Raw genomic sequence first — 18733 nt, forward strand, 5'->3', positions numbered from 1 at the left:
ACAAGCTCGATGTATCAAAGAGGATCTTAATGCTTTTGTTCCTCTCCTACAATCAGCAGGCATGGGTGCAAAAAGCAGCAGTTAACCACTTCTGAAACCACAGTATAATTACAAAACGTTAAAAAACCACAGATACTGAAAAACTATTACACATCTTTAACTATGTTTTTAACACATGAACATTTCCCAATGCAAGTGCAACATTCTCACCTCACTGTACATAAGTCATCTGCCCTTGATGGATGTGGCAAACCGCAATTAGATGTTACTAGTCCATTCAGATCAGTTTCTTCTCCTGAATTAAAACAGGTTTTACATTTGTTATTAAGTATTTCTATGCTTTGATAACTCCCATAAGACTAACAAAATGCATCTGTAAACTCTAGGAAAACGTGGTGAGAAGTCTTATGCAAGCTGTATTTGTAACTCAAAACAATGATCCATTTAATTTTTGTCTCCATGTCAAGGATGAGTTTGAGAAAGCCTAAAATATATAAAATAAAATATTTTTTGAGGGACTTTGAGAGATTATGCAAAGAAACTAAAGTATTATGAAGTCATACTTTATGTCCTAGAAAAATAAGTTCCGTGGTAATTATCATGCTGCAATTGAAAACAAAACTAGGAATTAACAAGTAATTGAAATGAGGTGAGAATACCCAAATAATATTTTGCTAGTGCTGAATGTTCCATCTGTACTTAAGTAGGTACTGATGTCAATAACGTATCTTAATGCATGAAAGACTGCATACGTACGAAGTAATACGTTACTTTTGCTTATTTAATACACTGTTCCAATTGCTATTCTAGTGAATAATCACCAAAAAAATAGAAGTAATGTTAATAGTGTCCAGATCTCTTACACAATGTGTAGAAATGTCCAGATATTTACTCAGTGTTTTGCATATGCCATAAGTATGGTATACTACACCTGACTGTCTTCAAATGTCATTTAATTACAGAAAACCACGCTACAGTCATGGATTTCAGTGTTAATTACTCAACACTTAGCCTCACAATATATCAGCCTTAATTACAGTGAGATGTAGGTCTTAATTACAGTGAGATTAGAGCAAATCAACATTGCATGAGTGGCAGGGAGAATTTGCACTTGAATAGCTGAATATGTTCCACACAATAAAGAACAAAATTTGCCATTATCCGGAAGTAAGCAAAGACAAAGCAATGCAGTATTAGGTTTTTACCTGACTACAAGCAGGATACTGATAACTGTAACAACTTACCTGTTTTACAGAGGACCAGTACTGGTACACCCAATAGTGCACATATGTTTTCAAAGTCAACGAAAAGAAACATAAAGAGACTTTCAGGACATTCCTTTCTTCCTCAACACAGAATGGGTTAGCATGGAGGCAAAACGCTGGCATTTTTCCATTCATCTGAACTGGAAGCTGTGTTCCTGTCCTTTACCTCCTTGAACGCACTTTCTACCTTTGCAAGGCTTCAATATTTGGTCCATCAATCCCCTCTGGGCCCATCACTAGATGGCACTACCACCAAAATACAGATGTGTTCTGCCACCCTAATTACACCAGGAGTTCATCTACTCCTACTTTGATGGCGCATGTCATTAATCATTAGAAAAAATGAAAAAAAAAATTAAAAAGATAACCAACCGAAGCTGGTGACACAGTGCTCCCCAACATAACGTAAGCAGCCCTGCATCAGATGCTAATACAGGAGGAAACCACAGTATCTGCTGAATCCCCAGTACCTTACTGCAGTAACAAGGTTTCCTTTTGGATAATTCTATCTAAATATTTGGCAAGTCCATTTTTGTTTGTATACCTAACAAAATCACAGACATAACACAGAGTGAGGACATAGCTGTTAGTTTTGTTTTCACCTTAAAAATCTAAAGTTAAGGAAAAAACAAACAAAGAAAAACAAACAAGCAAACATTTTGTTTGCATTTTCACAAGATTACTGAAGTCAAAATATAGAGTTTCATAATAATTGCTTTCCAGTACTTTTTGGACATTTTTTGTTCATAAAAACATTCTATGAAAACAACTATTTGTTGTTAGGCCAACTGTTAGGCCAACAATTTGTTGCAAGGCCAACTGCCTAAAAGCAGAAATTTTCAAAATAAAAGGTCTATGCTGCTTGAAATCAGCCCTTTGGTACATATATGTAACCGAGACCTCAGACGATGATTAAATACGTTTTGCCATGGTCCTCTGCCCCCGGTAGCACACTATTGTTCATTGTGTTGCTCAATGAAAGAATATTTCAAAAGTCAGCTTTTTTCTTACTGCACAATGCAGGTCTTGGGTCATTCCTTACAAATTCCTTACAAAGTATCCAAGCAGTAACCCCGGTGTAGCAAAAGAATTACTGAAGTCCTGAGAGTTCTGTAACACTCATTGCTAAAGTATCTGTGCTTTCTCAACTTAACACTTTCTGTAACATGTCAAATATTATCTCCATTGCGGAGCCTGAAAATTGAAGTACAAAAAAAATAAGGCAAAAGGTTTCCACTAACCTTGGTGGCCCAGCTGGAAAGCCAAGGACCTAATTTTTAAAGAGTTCTCAGCATTATGTATTTATTTTAATTTTAATTACTGAAGTTTTCATTCATTTGCTATTGACCTCAGCTGCTGTTGCGAGCCCTCAACCCCACGACCTCCAGTCAGGCACCGTAACTGGTACCCTGTGCTTTCTGAGCTCCCAGCAGAGCACTCTGCACGGCTGCTCAGTTCAACAGTGCCCAGGTGCAGACAAACCCCAGCTTTCCAGTGAACAGACCTGAACAGGGCTCCAAAAGGGACAAGGAAAGCTAGCAGCAGGGTTTAAGAAGATGCAGCTACAAAGACACTGTCGCTAGATGGAGAACTTGACACGTGGTCAGATTCTGTTGTTATTTGCGGCAGTATTGCAGCAGGTTCTCAGCGGGCACAAGTCAAGGCCAGATTACAAAACTGCATGCAATTGGGATCCCACCCATGTCAGGAACAAACTTTCATACTTCTCCATGAACCAATAATTCAAAGGAAATGTGACATTCTGCTACTGGATTCCAGATATTTGCCAACAGCAGAGAAACAGCAAGAATCTGGGAACTTACTTTCTAGTCATGGCTCTAGATGTTAATGCAATCACTTACAAACATGAAGCAGCAGAAAACCCCGATGCTTTTTTCTAGCGTCCCTTAAAAACTTTCTGTGAGCCAGCTAAATCTCTTTTCTGCCCAATTCTATTGCAAAGCTATTAAAAACTTGTTCTAACTATAATACCCTCAAGTCTTCCTGCAACACCTTGTTCCCTCAGTAGATTCCTCAGTCCTGTTCCTGCTCACTCGTTACTCAAGGTGCCATTGCACCCCCCCTTCCTTTTCACCCATAAGCAAGTTCCAGTTTTCATACTGTTATACCTTCAACAGGAAGAGCTGAAGACTCCTGTGCCTTGGATTCCTTTGCTGCTTTGATTTTTGTACAGCTGGGTGCTGGTTGACTCTCTTCAAAGAACTTTCTTTGCAATAGCACTGTGTATTTTACCCCATCTATCAGGAAAATAAAATCAAATAAAGTAAATTCCCTGGTTTAGACTTCATTGCTTAGTCTCTGGTTGGGCCACTCAAATTTTGAGCAATGATTTTCCCATGGCACCTCTTCCCCTTTTCCTACTATCTATAAGAAGCCACTCAGACTTCAATTCTGTTAGTCTAGAGATGAAAATCACCAGAGTTACTGAGACTTACCTCAAAGCCCACAGAAGAATCTAGCATAAAATGTTTGCCCCGTGTACTGTACAACAATACATATTCAGAAGAAAATATTGGGGCAGCTGAGGCTTGTGGGAACTCCCAGAATGCTCAGCCCGCAGAGGAGGCAAACAGCCCTCAGGCAGTGAGCTGAGGGGACTTCTCCATACAGACTCCTCTGAAAGGGTGCAGCTTCGAGAGGGAAAGCTTTTAACCCTTCGTCTTGCCTTCCTCCTGTTGCTAAAATGTAAGGCTGCTCTTGAGAAAATACTGAACTACAAATAAGTTTCCATTCCTCAACAACAGCTATTCAGGTGCTCAACCCATCTTAAAGAGCAAAACCAAATGCTGTCATAAATTTCCACCAATTGCAAAGCCCATTTGCTGATAAACCCCACCATATCTGAGCAAACATTTGATTTATTAGTATCATTTCAATCAAAAGAAACCCAACCCTGTATTAACTAGCATTTGAAATCTTATAACCTCACCAAACCTCTATCCACTGATACACATGGGAAAGAGACAACAATTACAGTATTTTACTAACAAATTATGCATATTTTAATAGCAAAATTAATTTTAACGGTAGTTTCAGGCCATCAGAACAAAGGATATCCCATTTCCTATAGGTTTCATCTCGTGCTTAGTTCTCGCGTATTTACTAAGGATCGAGATCTCATTTCATACATGTCTATAAGAGCCCTAACAGGGTCTCTCTCCTCTAATTAAATTAACTCAACTAGTAAAAATTAACTATAAATTATAAAATAACTGTCTGAAACCACTGACCTTCAAGCTACCGTGGCCAAAATTTAAGCATAGATTCAAGTCATGGGTTTGTGGGAGACAATGAGGGGGAGAAGATGAAATGGAAAGATGCACAGCATAACAATGTGGTTGTACAAGTTTAGCTTCTTCTCGGGACAACAACAAAAAAAAATTCCATCTTTGAAAAATGAATACATTCATTACTAACACTACTACCCAACAACCTCAGATAACTTGCTAGTTTTCAAAGGTTCAGATTATAGGCCTAATTATATTTTCCTGCCGCCAACATTTTCAGAAACTGACTCATGCATTCATTAAAACACAAACAAGTAGGAATTATTTTAGTGGGAATGACATATGAATGTCAAATAATCTCAACAATAGCTTATCAATAGGTGCAGTCACAATTTCAAGATATGTTTTATAATGTGCCTGTTTGCATTAGACTTACCAACAGCCTCTGCATCCCCTTCTAGTGAAGAAATAACGTTTGGTTTACTAAGCTTCGCTTCTGAGGAAACTTTGTCTTTGGTATCCCAGATTTTTAAAATTATTTTGTGATCTCTTAGTTTTATTAGATATTCATTAGTTACAACAATATCAACACTATGGTTCCACGATATCCACATCTTGTCATTTTCAAACCATGGTGTAATAACCTATTAAAACAAAAGATTAAAATCTTTACAGGAGCTGACCAGTACTGAAGAACTTGTATTCACATGCTGACCACTATCACCACCACTGCTCTCAAACTGTGTTTCTCCAGCTTGTGCTGGGTCTTACATGACCCCTCCTTGCTGTGTCGGAGCAGCGTATTTTGTTGGATTCAGACAAAGCAGTCTTACCAAGTCAAGGTCTGATACGAAGACCTTGTAAGAACAAACAGCAATTACGCTGTTGCTCGGCATGAGATCATGGACTGAAGACTTAACAGAATAAGCAAATATGTACACTTTAAAATGCTAAATTTGTATTTACAAAATTAAAGCACCAGCACTAAACTTCACATGTATATGCTGGTAAACCGTAAGAACAAAGCACTCATCAGCGTTGTCAATATAACACATTTCAATCAGCAACTTCAATCAACAAAGTGCATTTTGTTTAACAAAAACATCAAGCTGATACTCAGAAGAAGCGCAAAGCAAAGAAGGCCATTAGAAAGATTGTCATTCAAAGACAAAACCTGAGAGTATACAGGTTGCTTTAAAACCAACAGTCTCTCTCTCTCTCAAAAAAAAAAAAGATTTTAGCATCGACTTTTTACAAATAATTTCTTAACAAACCAAGGTATATTCAAAACAATATATCCGACTTTTAGGTTCCTGGATTTGAATGCGCACAATTCAATTAGACACGTCTAAACAAAACAAAATTTGCAAAATCCTTCAAGTACCTTAAAAATCTTCTTCTCCTCAACAAAGATCAGAGGCATAAATTTCATTTTTTTTCTTCATTGTTAATAAAATGGAGAGTTGCCTTCAAATTATTATATTATTATCTTGGTACTTGAAAGATAAAAGCTATAATCCCAAGTAAACTGATAATCCAGAGGAAAATAAAAGTAAAATACTCTGAAATCCACCAGCCTCTTACTATAAACGTTAAGAAGTTACTGCTGATCTGGACTAGAAGAGTCAAGTTCTATCCTCGATATTTGTTGTATATCTGTGTGTGCAGATAAGGCCTAAGCAGCTGTTAAAACAATATGCAGTTACCTCCTTCCATATCTGAAAACATTCTGCCACCTTCTATGTATGACATTTTGGATTACTTAGTTTTATTATCTTTCACCTTGGAATCAGATTCTGTAAATAACTTTGCAACCACCCCAAACACCACCAAATCCAGTTTTCTAGGTACGAGGTCATCTGGTAGAAGGAAGTACTCAATGTGATAGCAACGGTGCATTCTTGGAATAGCTCCCGATTCATCAACTTGAATTCTCTTTCCTTGCATATCACGTGGATTGGATTTCTTCTGCTTTTGTCCTAGAGAGAATATTAGCATTATTTGGAAGCATTAAAAGTTATCAAAGATGATACTTTTAGGGTGAATTAATGCTCTCTGCAATGACCAAATGGTAACAGGCATTCCAGTGTGACAACAGAAAAATGATTGACTGAACACAGATGACTGCTGAACATGAAACTCTCATCCCAGTGCCCAACCCTGCAATTCTTACCCAGGTTTAACTACCATAATGGTCCGTAAAGTTCCCGGAACTTCCCCCTTCATCCTCTCTTCCTGCAGCATGATGTCCAGTGATTGCAATTCCCAAGGCACGTATGTCCTGTTACCCAGGGAACTTCCATAAAGCAGAGTTCCACACTGCTCAGGGGAAGGCTGAATGTATCTGCTCCTGCTACACCCAAACACCCCTACCCCACAGGAGAATCATACCCCATCTGTTGAACAGCTGCTACCTTCTCCTAAAATGACAATACCACCTTTAAACTACCCAAAATCATAATTTGCCGGGTTGAGTATATACGCCAAAGAACACCTGTAGTTTCATTATTAGGCAGTGGCCGATTAATAAGGACCAGCTAAGATCAGCAACTTGAGTAACTGTGACTACTGAGTCGTCAGTGGTCAGGAAAGGTTTTCAGTCACTAGTGACAACCATCCAATGATAAAAGGCTCCCATGTCCCACTGCTATTTTCTTGAGCAATCTACCCAGGAAAATTCAAATCAACTAACATCTTTTCTAACATTATCTCCTTAAACCATTCAGGACTCCGCTACATGAATTTATGAAGTAATGAAAGAAGGGTTCTTAGGAAAACCCGCGTCAGGTACTCACCTGAAGGCAGAGCAGGGACAGCCAGCGAGACTGTCAATGTGCAGGTCACAGTATGGCAGCCATCCAGTTCCACCCAGCTTTTTTCAGACGGGAGGAGCCTGCTGCTTTCACCCTCTGGGGTCAGCCGTCCACCACCCCCAAGCACCTCTAGGTTTTCAGTTTCAAAAGTGCTTTCAGAGCAGATTGTGTTCAAGTCTGTCATCTCTTCTTTATCATCTTCCTCCACCTCCTCTTCTTCCAGTGCATTTGAATTCTTGTGCTTTTGCTTTGCCATCTTGATGTGCAGTCGGACAACGGACTCAAAGGCTACAGAACAGACAAACAGCTTTATTTTAGTGCCAAAATGAAAAATCCCTACTAGAACCAAAGCAGGAGCAAGGAAGGACAGCACGAGGAGGTCCAAAAATTCCCGTTTCAAAAATGCTTTTGAAGCATGTAACACCTATACCCGATGGATTAATTTTTGGACACAGGGACGATTCACACACACGTCTCCAAGCGACAAGCCAGGCTAACGGTGCGTCACTGCGTTCAGCAAACAGCAACACAAGGCTCAAAAAAGCGGAAAGGGGGTATGTCACCTGAGGCTATAAACGATCGGTTTCTTGCCTAACTGCGGCGGAAAGTTGAGTTTTGAAAGGAGTTGATTGTTAGGAAGCGGGGGGAGCCCCCGCAGCTGGGCACCGACGGGCAGGGCAGCGCAGCGACCCAGGCGGCGGGCGAGCTGCCGCGCGCCTGCGCGGGCCGAGCGCGCTCGCACCTGCCGCCGGCCCCGCGCCTCCGCCAACGGCCGCCAACGGCCGCCGCCGAGGGCGGCCTGCTCGCCCGCCGCCGCCCGCCCCGCGGAGGGGCCGGGGCTCGGCTACCCACCCTTGGTACCGGAGACCGGCCGCCGCCCTCGCGACCCAAGCCGCGTTAACACCCCGCTCCGTCGCCAGCCGCCGCCCCGCCGGCAGCCGCTCCCGGCCCCGGCCGCCCAGAGAGGCTGTGCGGGGCGCACCCCAGCCCGGCTCCCCCCGCCGCCTCGCCTCACCGCGCCGCTGCCCCCGGCGGTTCCCTCCCGGGGGGGCGGGCAGCCCGCGCGGAGACGCACTGCGGCTGCGCCCGCCCGTGCACCTGTGCAGGCCGGCGCTCGGGCTGATGCCGCTACAGCAGCGAGCTGGCCACCGAGCTGCTGCCGCCCGGAGCTCCTCGCAGCAGGCTTCTCGCACCGGGGAGCTGTTTTTGCCAAAGCTGAATAAGCCGTAGTGCACACGGATGTTCCAAAAGCCGGTGCGCGGCTGCTAACTCCAGCGGCATGCCGCTTGGGTAGTTTGTCCTAGAAACTTAAGTGAAAACAGCTCGCCAGAGCATCTGCACCTCTCGGCGCTGGCTCCTCACACGCTTCAAAAAGCGTAGGCTTTCCTTGCCAACATGCTTACACCTTACTTTCATTTTAAAATGTTTTTCTCCTATCATTTCTGAATAGACTGTGTATCGTAACGAATAGGGAGAGCTACCCGCTCCAACTAAACCTACGGAGAAGTAATTTCCTCCACGTCCTGCACACCCTGCCCAGCTCCATGCCACCTACGTCTGACGCGGCAAGGAGCAGGGCACGAGGCTGCTGCACCACCCGCGACAGCCAACAGCACTGACCTTGCATCACCAGCTTCGCCGGCGAGCAGCGGGGATGATGGCCTCTTGCACCAGCACGGAGAGCTGCATGGCGGTCTGTCTGCAGCCTAAGCAACACCTGTCCAATTTACATCCGTACTTTTATGAATCTGAAAATTACTTACTAGCACTACCACATAAACCTAGAATTAAGACCCCCAAAAATGCAGTCACATTCCCTTTCAAACATTGGCAATTTTTTTTCCCACTGGATAAATTTGTCTTTGTTGTCTTGAACGTAGATGATATTTATGGTAGAGTGGGCAAAGGAATGAGACAAGGATTGTCTACCATCGGTAGTATGTAATTAATTATGCATGCAGCTAACTAATCAAGGAAATGTCTAAGCATGTTCACTTTTCAGTAATTTGAAGAGCATGACCATCCAAATGACTCAGCAGAAATAAGAATAAACCAGACAGAAACAGATAGAGATATGTTTTTCAGAGACAGTGACACAGGAATATGTGTGTTCACATATTCAGGTTCACAATTCACATTCGGGTTCACATACCGAACCACTGAGCAGTAAACCATAGTGTGAATTCAGGCACGTTAGTTATTCTTCATCAGCTCCCTTTTCAGAGACCCAGATCGCCTAAACTATAACTAACATTCCATATACTCACAACTTACATATCAACTTCCCTCTTCCTTAGACAGCAGCGAAACCTTTACAGGATTAGTTCGACAATTATAAACCAAATAATAAATATTTTGTCTTCTTGCACAAACCACACATGATAGGAACAGCTCAGTATTTGAGCCCACTTTAGTCCATTTAGTTTGACAACGTTTCACACAAGGGGGGTGAAAAAGGGTGGGGCGATTCATTTCACAGATTTAGATTCTCTTTGTTTTCCCACATGATTATGCCTCACAACCCATCATAAGGAACTCAGGCTGACATCTCAATTGTCTGAGAAAAAGCAGCTGAGTGGAAATTAAAATGCCAATGGAATAAAACACGATTGTCATGAAACACTTTCCTGATGGATAAAAACTTCAACAGTTCAGTGAGTGTTCTATGAAAGAAAAAATACACTGATTCCTGTACGCCATTCCTGTATCTGCCACTGCCTTCATGCATGGGGTTTGGTAAACCTCTTTCAGACAAACCCAATGACAGCACCTGAATTTTTCATATGAAACTGAAAAGCACATAAAGCCCAGAAGGATCCAAATCTTAAAATGATTCAACAGTTTGGTGCTCCTTTCACACCTACGCTAGATCAAGACCCAAATCCTAGATGCCAGTCTTCCACTTCAGCCCTCAGCTCGAAAGTGCTGTAGATATATCTGCTGGGTACCTACCAGTCTGGGCTACATCCAAACTGCAACACTTGCTTTTTAAACATAGCTGTGAGGAAATAAAAGGCTGTGGACAGCGTGTCATACCTTCCTCAGGACCACCGGTTCCACAGACTGCACGCTTACCCTGCAGGCAGGAGACCCGTGTCTACTTCTTCCCTTCCCTGAGGCTGCACCAGCATCTTCTGACCACCAAGAGCGAGACCTATAGCTAACCGTCAGGGCGGTACATTAGGCAGAGCACAGGGACATTTTCCGCTATTTCTGCTGAAGCTGTACCACTGTGAAAGGAGTTCAAGATTTGCTGAGCTCAGTAGGAAAAAATCTACCGTGGTTTATTGAGAGTGCATGAAGAGTCTCAGCAAGCAGTGACCAGGACACACGCTCCCCACTTGCTGGCAGAGCTCAAACCATCAGGCCAGAAACTCATACTCACGACTCCTCTCAGGCAAAGGCTCGGGGCTGCAAATCCTCAGCAAAGGTCATAAAACCTCAGAACAACAAGGAATAGGGGACACCCACGTTCTTTGTGTCATCTAACGCTATGCAGCGCTCTGTCCAGCATGCCATTTCGGGGGACTGTATGCTACGATGTCCAACTTACCCATAAGGAAACTGATTCTGATTTTTCCAGGGATTCCAGGTTCTAGACGACATGAGAATGGCCAGATGGACACAAAATGGGTCTCAACACCAAGGCTGAAGCTTCCATCGCCCTCCTTGCCTCTGCTTCTTACAGTCATTGTACCCCATTCCCTCACCTGTACACACAGACTTAGTAATCTCTGGTATTTAGGAATATCCAGGAGAAAAGGGGCTCTAAAAAGGCTAAATCTAAGTAAATTTAAAAAAATTAAGATGGCATCAATGTTTTAGAAAGAAAATACTTTTCTGGAGTAATTTAGATGCACACTCTTAACAGGAGTCAAAACGTTGTAGCAGAGGCTCAAATCACGCCTGCTTCCCACTGCTGGCAAACTTACCAGCTAGAGAAACAGAAAGCCAGGAGTAACATTGACTGAAGCACTACAAGCCAAATTCTGGTCTCACTTACACTGTTGTGAATTTCCAATTTTCCCCCTCCATTTACTCCAAAATTTGTTCATAAAAAAGAAACATTTACCCCATGAGCACCACTAAATAGAAGTTGGAAGCAGCAGATTTCTCTTTTCTAATTACTGTAGAAGATCCTTAAAACTGTTCCAGATGCTGAATAGCTAAGAAATGTCAAATACAACACCTGGTTATTCAGAGAGCTGCAGCTGTTTCCTCTGCAGACTATGTAACACATCGTTTCTTCCTTTTAAATAGTTTACACCGAGAGAAAGACCACAGTGTAATTAGTAATATCACTCGGGATAAAAACCAAATTGCAGTTAGGTAAGGTCTGTTGTCAACCCCAGTGGTTTCCCATTAGCTCCACAGCAAGAGAGGCTCCAGACACCAGGTCTTGCCCATTTTTAACATAGACATTTTCCTTATGTTCAGAAGCTTACTAAGGTTCCCTAGATTAGTTACTGAAACTCTTTCCTGTATCCACCCAATAGGCTCTCCATGTCGCTAAACAGACCGAACATTTTTTACAGCCTTTTGCACAGTTTATCAGAATTACCTACACACTCACTGGATGTGTACATCTAAAATCTTGTCTGTGTAAGTATTAAATGAAAACATGCTGCGGGCAGGAGCAGAACTACGTGACAGATAGGGACGTTCAATTACATTTTTCCCTCTTTGTCTTACTGTATACACAGAGCCGTCCCAATACGCTGGACCTAACAAAGAAAAAGACAACGCCCAACATTTTCGGAGTTGCAAGTAACCTCAAGAACATGCCAAGAACAATACTGCACCACAAATATTATTTTAACTCATCTCTGAATTTCCTTATGAAAGTAACTGCTTCAGAAACAACAATTTTAAAAGTATCAGTAACATCACAGTATGACTTTGTTGGAAAGGGTTTGGAAAACAGATTTTAGCACTACCTTTTCATTTTTCTCCTTGGTAGTAGAAAGTCTGGAATTAATAAAATACTTTTTTTTACTGTAATAAAGTGGTCTTTCGGCAAGATGAGCATTTTCCACAGCCCCGCAGTTCTGGCCGGCTCTGTGTACTGAACGACAACCCGCCACACAAATGAGACCGGACTACTGATATCCCGGAACGTCAGACATAAACGCAGACTGTGCTGATCCTCGGTCCTGCAACACATATGACCTGTGAAATAAAACTATAGTTAACTTAAGCTCAAACCATTTTTTTTTCTATAAACCAAGTTTACATGTCTTAACTAATTGCACTGCTACCTAATACAATTTAAATCAGTATTCCATCAATGATGTTGGCAAAGAAGCTTAAGTCTGATCGTGGTACCTTTTAACCTCTTAAAATAAAAATAGCCAGTTGAGTAATTTCAAAAGCAGTATTTTAACACACTTCTAATTTCCAGCTATTACCACCACACTGTAGAAACAGCCATTCCATTCAGATCCTGCTTTCCCATCAGCTCTTTCTACAGTTGGGACTCTTTCAAGATGCTTTCATGCTGGCGTGCACTACCAGAACCGAGAACAACTTAGTAAAGAAAAAGTCCTTGAATACGTAATAAAATGTTGCCACATCTCTAAGCAGGTTTAGAGAATAAGTCAAGGAACAGGCAAACCTTGTCTGGGTCAGGAGTAAAATCTTAGTCTTGCTATAATTGGGAGTAAATACAAGAGTCATTGTAATTACATTGTGACAGGCTGCTTCTGTACCTCTGATACCAGAAGCACTGCACTGGAAAAAAGGTTAAGTGTGGAGCAATGCATGGCTTAGTTTTAAAGAAAAGCAGGCTGCAAAAGGAAAGTTTACTTCTACCAAACCCAACCCCCTTGTCACAGGGAGGCTACAGTGACATTTAAGATTTCTCTGGTCCAACTGTTTTCGCAGTTGTCTAGTGTTTAAAAGCCTTGGGTCGGGTGGTTGTTTTTTAAGAAAACATGATGCAAAACCCAACTGCCCAGCAGTCGCAGCTTTTACTGAAAAATCAAACAAAATTCAATGGCCAGAGGTTTGGGGTATTTTGCTCATATCGAGTATCTGCTTTCTTTCAGAGACGAAACTTTGGTGAATGTGAATTGACATCACATTCTGACATTCTCATTTCCCTGTTACAGTGATAACACAGAAAGCCAAAGATTTGCCATGCCATTTTATGTCCTTCGCTCTTTCAAACCAGAAGCCCAGCAGATGGGCAACGAGGAATTCAACAGAGGCCCAAATGCTCCCCAGCGCTGCTAACGATGCCGCTCTTCTACCCAGAGACACCACCAAGAAACCCAACTGGAAACCATAGGTGCTAAAGTACAATTTACGCTGACAGGTTTATAGCCTGGTAAAGATTGTGTCAGCCTTTAAATCAATCATTTCCACTTGATAAATATTTTTACAATTGAAACTAGCTAGACCAAAACAAGTTTAGACTGTTGCATTGTCTAACTCCAGGGCCTTGACGCTTTAGTTGGTGTTTGGGGTCAGTCGGTTTGGTGTGTGTGGATCACAGATGTGGATTTACATAGCATCTGCTAAAAAAAATTCAAGGTTTATATTTTTGTTGTTCCTGTCTCTCTCTGGTGCTGCGTTACAGGGACATTTGGACCCTAAGTCAATTTCTTGCATTAATAACATTATCAGACTGAGAAAAGCTAAAGTTTTATACAGGGGCTATGAGAGTGAATAAGGAATATATACCTACATGTTACCCATGGGAAAAAGACTCCTCAAGTCAATCAAAAATGTTACATGTTATGTATCACTTCAAACGAGGAAAATGGGAGAAACGCTCTTCAAAGGTACAAGAATACCTCAAAGAAACCCAAACAAACAAAACCCCAACAAAACCAAAACCAAACCAAACAGAGGTAAATCCGTGAGCTGGACAGGAGATTCCTAATGACAGCAAAATTACAAAACATGCTGCTATTTTGGATAATAAATAAACAGAAGATCACCGGTAGATAAAACTCAGCCCTTGAGAATAGGAAGGCTGATCCTGTGGAGCATTGAGTACCCTGGGGGAACCTGGATCTTTTAACATAAAAGCCAAAAGGAGATCTTCGGCAAAACAGCCTTGTATGTTGCCAGCCTACCATAGAAATAATTGGAAATCTGATTTTTAATAGAGAGGACGGTCAAAAAAGCCTTCCAAAGGATGCTTTTTCTTGATGATGCACAGCACACAGAAGTCAGTCAACATTCCTATTCAACTGTGGGAAGTAAAAGCAGCGTCCAGGCCCTGAGCGCACCAGCAGACCTTACCTGCCCTGCACAACCTCAGGTGGGACCCCCACCCCCAGCCCCTGCCCAAGAGCACCATCTGCACTCAGTGCTGAGCCTCCTCTCCTTCCCTGAGAGATGCTGTAGGTGTGCCTATGCGGTCCTTGCCCAGTCTACTGGATGGACCTTGGACCTTCACTGTAGGCTTTCCACCAGCCCTGCCTCTGGCCCTATCTGCCACTGCTCCTGACGGGACTTCTTGGATGAAGCCCAGACCTGGTTCACCACCTTGTCTGGTCTGGGGCTGTTAACGGAGCCTGTTATCACCACCCCAACTTATTCAGACCTGGGTCACCTCTGGCTCGTGGCGTGTCCCTGCCGGTGGAACAGCCCTGCTCTTGCTGTTCCCTGACTGTAGCTGCATTCAACAAATGAATTTGTCGGATGTTGCGCACAGCCTCCCTCTGAAATTGGTGGGCTGCTAATGCAGGAAAGGTTTTTAAGCACTCAAGAACTGGTTAAGGCTGGGTACTCCTTTTGAATCACACCTAATTTTCAAAGGGGTCCCACTCTATAGCCAGAAAGTGACAAAGATCTCTGCTTTGGAAAGCTCAGTCATTTGAACCAGTTTAACATTTATTCATCTCTGTCACAGACAACAACTTCAGAAATACATACCAATACCATAAAGACACCACATCTACAGAGATGAAAAAGCCTGAGTGAACAGAAAGATGATCAACTTTTAAGCACATTAGTTTTGTTAATTTAGCGGGACCACTCACTCGTTCACAAGCATTACTTGTCTAACGGGATTCTGCCATGCTATCGTTTTGCTCGTGTTAAAAAGGAACCAGAAAGCAGTTAAGAAGTTAGAAACAAACTTCGAGCTCAGGCTCGGCTGAAGCCCTTTTCCTGACAAACAGGCGGAGCGGGGCAGCACCTGCCTGCCTTGCCCGGTGAACCCCGCAGGGCCAGGGGGCCGCACGCAGCGGACGGCGCTCGGCCGCCGCCAAAAGCGGCCCCCGTTGAGGGGGAAGCTTAAAACTGCGCGTCGGGAAGGGGCGGGTGGGAGAAGAGACCCCGCCACCGGGGGCACCGGAGCCCCCCGCGCCTCCCTCCGGCCCCGGGACACCGCCCCGCCCCGCCCGCGGGCGCAGACGCCGAGCGGGGCGGGCTGCGAGGCGGGGCGGGGGCGCAGCCGGCGGGGCGGCCGCCTCGGGAGCAGGATGGTCGGGGAGCGCGGCCGGCGCGGCGGGCGCGATGGAGCCGCCTGAGGGCTGGGACCCGTACGGGCGGCCGGCCCGGCGGACGCAGTGGCTGGTGAGCGCCCTGGCCTACCACTACGGGCTGGACCGCGGCGTGGAGAACGAGATCGTCGTGCTGGCCACCGGCCTGGACCAGTACCTGCAGGAGATCTTCCACCACCTGGACTGCGCCGGGGCGGGCAGGATCCCCGGCGAGGACTTCCGGACGCTCTGCCAGGTGCTGGGGCTGGAGGAGGCGGCGGAGGCGGCGGCCGACCCCGAGGAGTGCGCGGGGCTGTGGGAGGGCCTCTCCGCCGAGCTCACCTTCCGCCAGTTCCACGCCCGCCTCTGCGGCTACTTCAGCACCAAGGCGGGCAGCGCCCCGCGCCGCGCCGTGCCGCGCCTGCCGCTGGGCCGGGAGAGCGAGCACATCGAGACCCAGATCCGCCTGCGCAGCCCCCGCCGCCGCCGCCGGGACCCGGCCGGACCCGGCGCGGCGGGGCGGCCCGGCGGCGGGGGGGAGGCGGCGGGGCCCTGCTCGCGGGAGTGCTACGAGGAGATCGTGGCGCTGGAGCGGGCCGAGGACCGCATCGCCAAGCTGGAGGAGGAGAACGGCAGCCTGCGGGAGCTGGTGGAGGACATGCGGGCCGCCCTGCAGAGCAGCGACGCCCGGTGCCTGGCCCTGCAGGTGAGTGCGCTGCCCGGCGCGGCTGGCGTCGCCCCTCAGCTTCCGTACGGGTCTTCAAAGCCTGCCCGCCGCTCGGGGCTGCGGCTTAAGTTATTCTTGAGTGAAGCGTACCCTAGGAAAGATGCTGCTGTCGGAAAATCCAGCGTTAATAACCTCGCCGGCCCCAGGCTGATTTGTAAAAGGAGTATGGCATAGACCGAGCCTGCTCTGTCACCGTCGGCATTAACTTCTTAGCAAAGTTTGGTCACACAGAGTCTTTGAGGAGAAATGTTGTATTTGCACCAGTGTGACATTATATACATTTAAGGGATGCACTGAAAACCACCCTGCTAAAATTGTAGGTGTCGATTTAACAGACCTAAATGTATAATGCTGCTTTTTCTATTGCACATGCAGGCAGTTATATGCCGGTTATGCACTGTTGTGGTTTTTTTTTTTTCCAAAGTAAGAAAGAACTTTTGGATTCTTACCTGCATAAGCACTTGCAATTACTCAGTCATAAATATAGAAACATTCTAACATCAGAAACATTAGAAGTGTGTTTTCTTCAGGGGGTGGTCATGAGAGTTCAGAGTTGGAGCCAGTTCTGCAAACGGGCTGATGAATAGTTTCTGGCTTCTCTGCAGAGCCCCATTAATTCTGGGGCTGGTTTCTGTTTCTGCTGTATTGGCTCAAGGGAAACACATGCATACCTAACAGCAGTTAAATTACTCTGGCAAGAAATAGCATAGAACAGGCAAAGCACTGCAGGGCTGAGTTCACCGCTTCTTCTGGCGGGTCCGATCGGGTTGGATTTAATACTAACACAATGCTCACAGAACTCTGTTCCATGCGTGCCACTTCCATTTGGCATTAGCTGGCTGTCCATCTTCTCAACGTCCGGCATGGCAGGTGAAAGCCACTTTTACCATTTTCATTTGAAAAGTGAAAGGAAGTCAGAAGCAAACACAAAGTCACCAGTCAAAGGCCCTAGAAAGAATCGAAGGACGACAAAGATTAGAGGTCCAGAACACCACCAGCTGCTCTCTGTTCACTTCTACTGAACACGACTTGAAAAACATAACTGGAAATATTTTTTTCAGAATACTACTTGCCTTTTCAGGACAGGCTAAAGTAGTGACAGTAAAACTATACAGAAACTTGTGCAATAACCTAATTTTCCACTTTAATGAGTAGTTTTAAAATCAAATTTATAGATACATATTTAAAAACTACTTTCCAGAGATTGTTTCCTTGTGTCTGTATTTCGCAAAGGTAAGTAGCTTATTAGTTGCTGATCAACTATGTCATTAAAAAAAACCAACAAAAAACAATCCAGCCATTTTCAGTCTTGATTAAAATGTCAGTTGCTTTAAAACGCCTTAATTTCTCCCTGCTTTCTGCTCCTGTTCATTATAGGTAGGACTGCGGAAAAGCCATGCTAACCATAAGGAAGAGGGGACTTGTTTTATAGGGAGTAAGAGACAGTTAACCCAGAACCACTCCCAGACCAAGTGCCTTCAAAGTGTCCTGAAGGAAGTGGAACTCATCCGGAGCTCCAGGGATGGGCAAATTGAAGAAGCAATTAGGTTCAATCAAGAGCTGGAAAGAGAGCTGAAGAGCTCTCAGGAAGCTCTGGTCAATCTGGAAGACTGCAACCGTAACCTGAAGAGGGAACAAGCAGAAATGAGGAAGAAGGTTGAAGAGGCGAGACACGCCGTCCTTAACAGTCTTGGCAAAGTGAAGGAGCTAGAAGTGAAAGCTAACGAAGTGCCACAGCTGCAAATGTACATTCAGCAGCTAGAATCGGAACTGCAGCACTATAGGTAAGTTTGAGTCCGTCAAAAAATGCCTATAAAACGACGGTATTTTGTGGTTGTAGCTTATTAAATGTCTCCAAATACATCTTCTAAAACGTAGCCAAAGGGAAGTTAGAAGCTACTTATCCATTTTCTTGGTAGGGATCCGTAACAGAACCGGGCCCGTTTGGTGGGAGGTAGAACAAAATAGGGATGCTTGATCTACAGAGAGCTGAAGTTACTCCTCAAACACGCAGCAACAGGACACAACATAGTAATACTGCAAGAAAGCCTCAAAAGAAATTGCTGACAGTCCTTCAGAATCCATTTCCAACACACTTATTTTTTCACCTTAACTAACTAATATAAATTCAGACATTTCCTGCTAGTTAAGTCACACATACAAAGCCAGCTGTAATCAGATGGCTGATACTCCATTTCTCATGAAAGCTGTTCAACTTGTCATACGAATTGGAGAAAAACAC

The 18733-nt window shown here is 44.3% G+C and overlaps 1 protein-coding gene across 3 annotated transcripts in view; it reads left to right on the top strand.

Moving 5' to 3' along the window:
• The first annotated feature begins 15798 nt into the window (after positions 1–15798).
• Positions 15799–18733, top strand: part of EFCC1 (EF-hand and coiled-coil domain containing 1) — a 55372-nt gene continuing 52437 nt past the window's right edge. For all 3 annotated transcript variants that reach the window (XM_076345946.1, XM_076345947.1, XM_076345948.1), the window contains exons 1-2: positions 15799–16470; positions 17869–18275. In XM_076345946.1, the coding sequence (XP_076202061.1) occupies positions 15799–16470; positions 17869–18275 (1079 nt within the window). The remainder of the gene's footprint in view (positions 16471–17868; positions 18276–18733) is intronic.

This window comes from Aptenodytes patagonicus, chromosome 8, assembly GCF_965638725.1.
Source record: "Aptenodytes patagonicus chromosome 8, bAptPat1.pri.cur, whole genome shotgun sequence".
In the NCBI taxonomy this organism is placed as follows: Eukaryota; Metazoa; Chordata; class Aves; order Sphenisciformes; family Spheniscidae; genus Aptenodytes; species Aptenodytes patagonicus.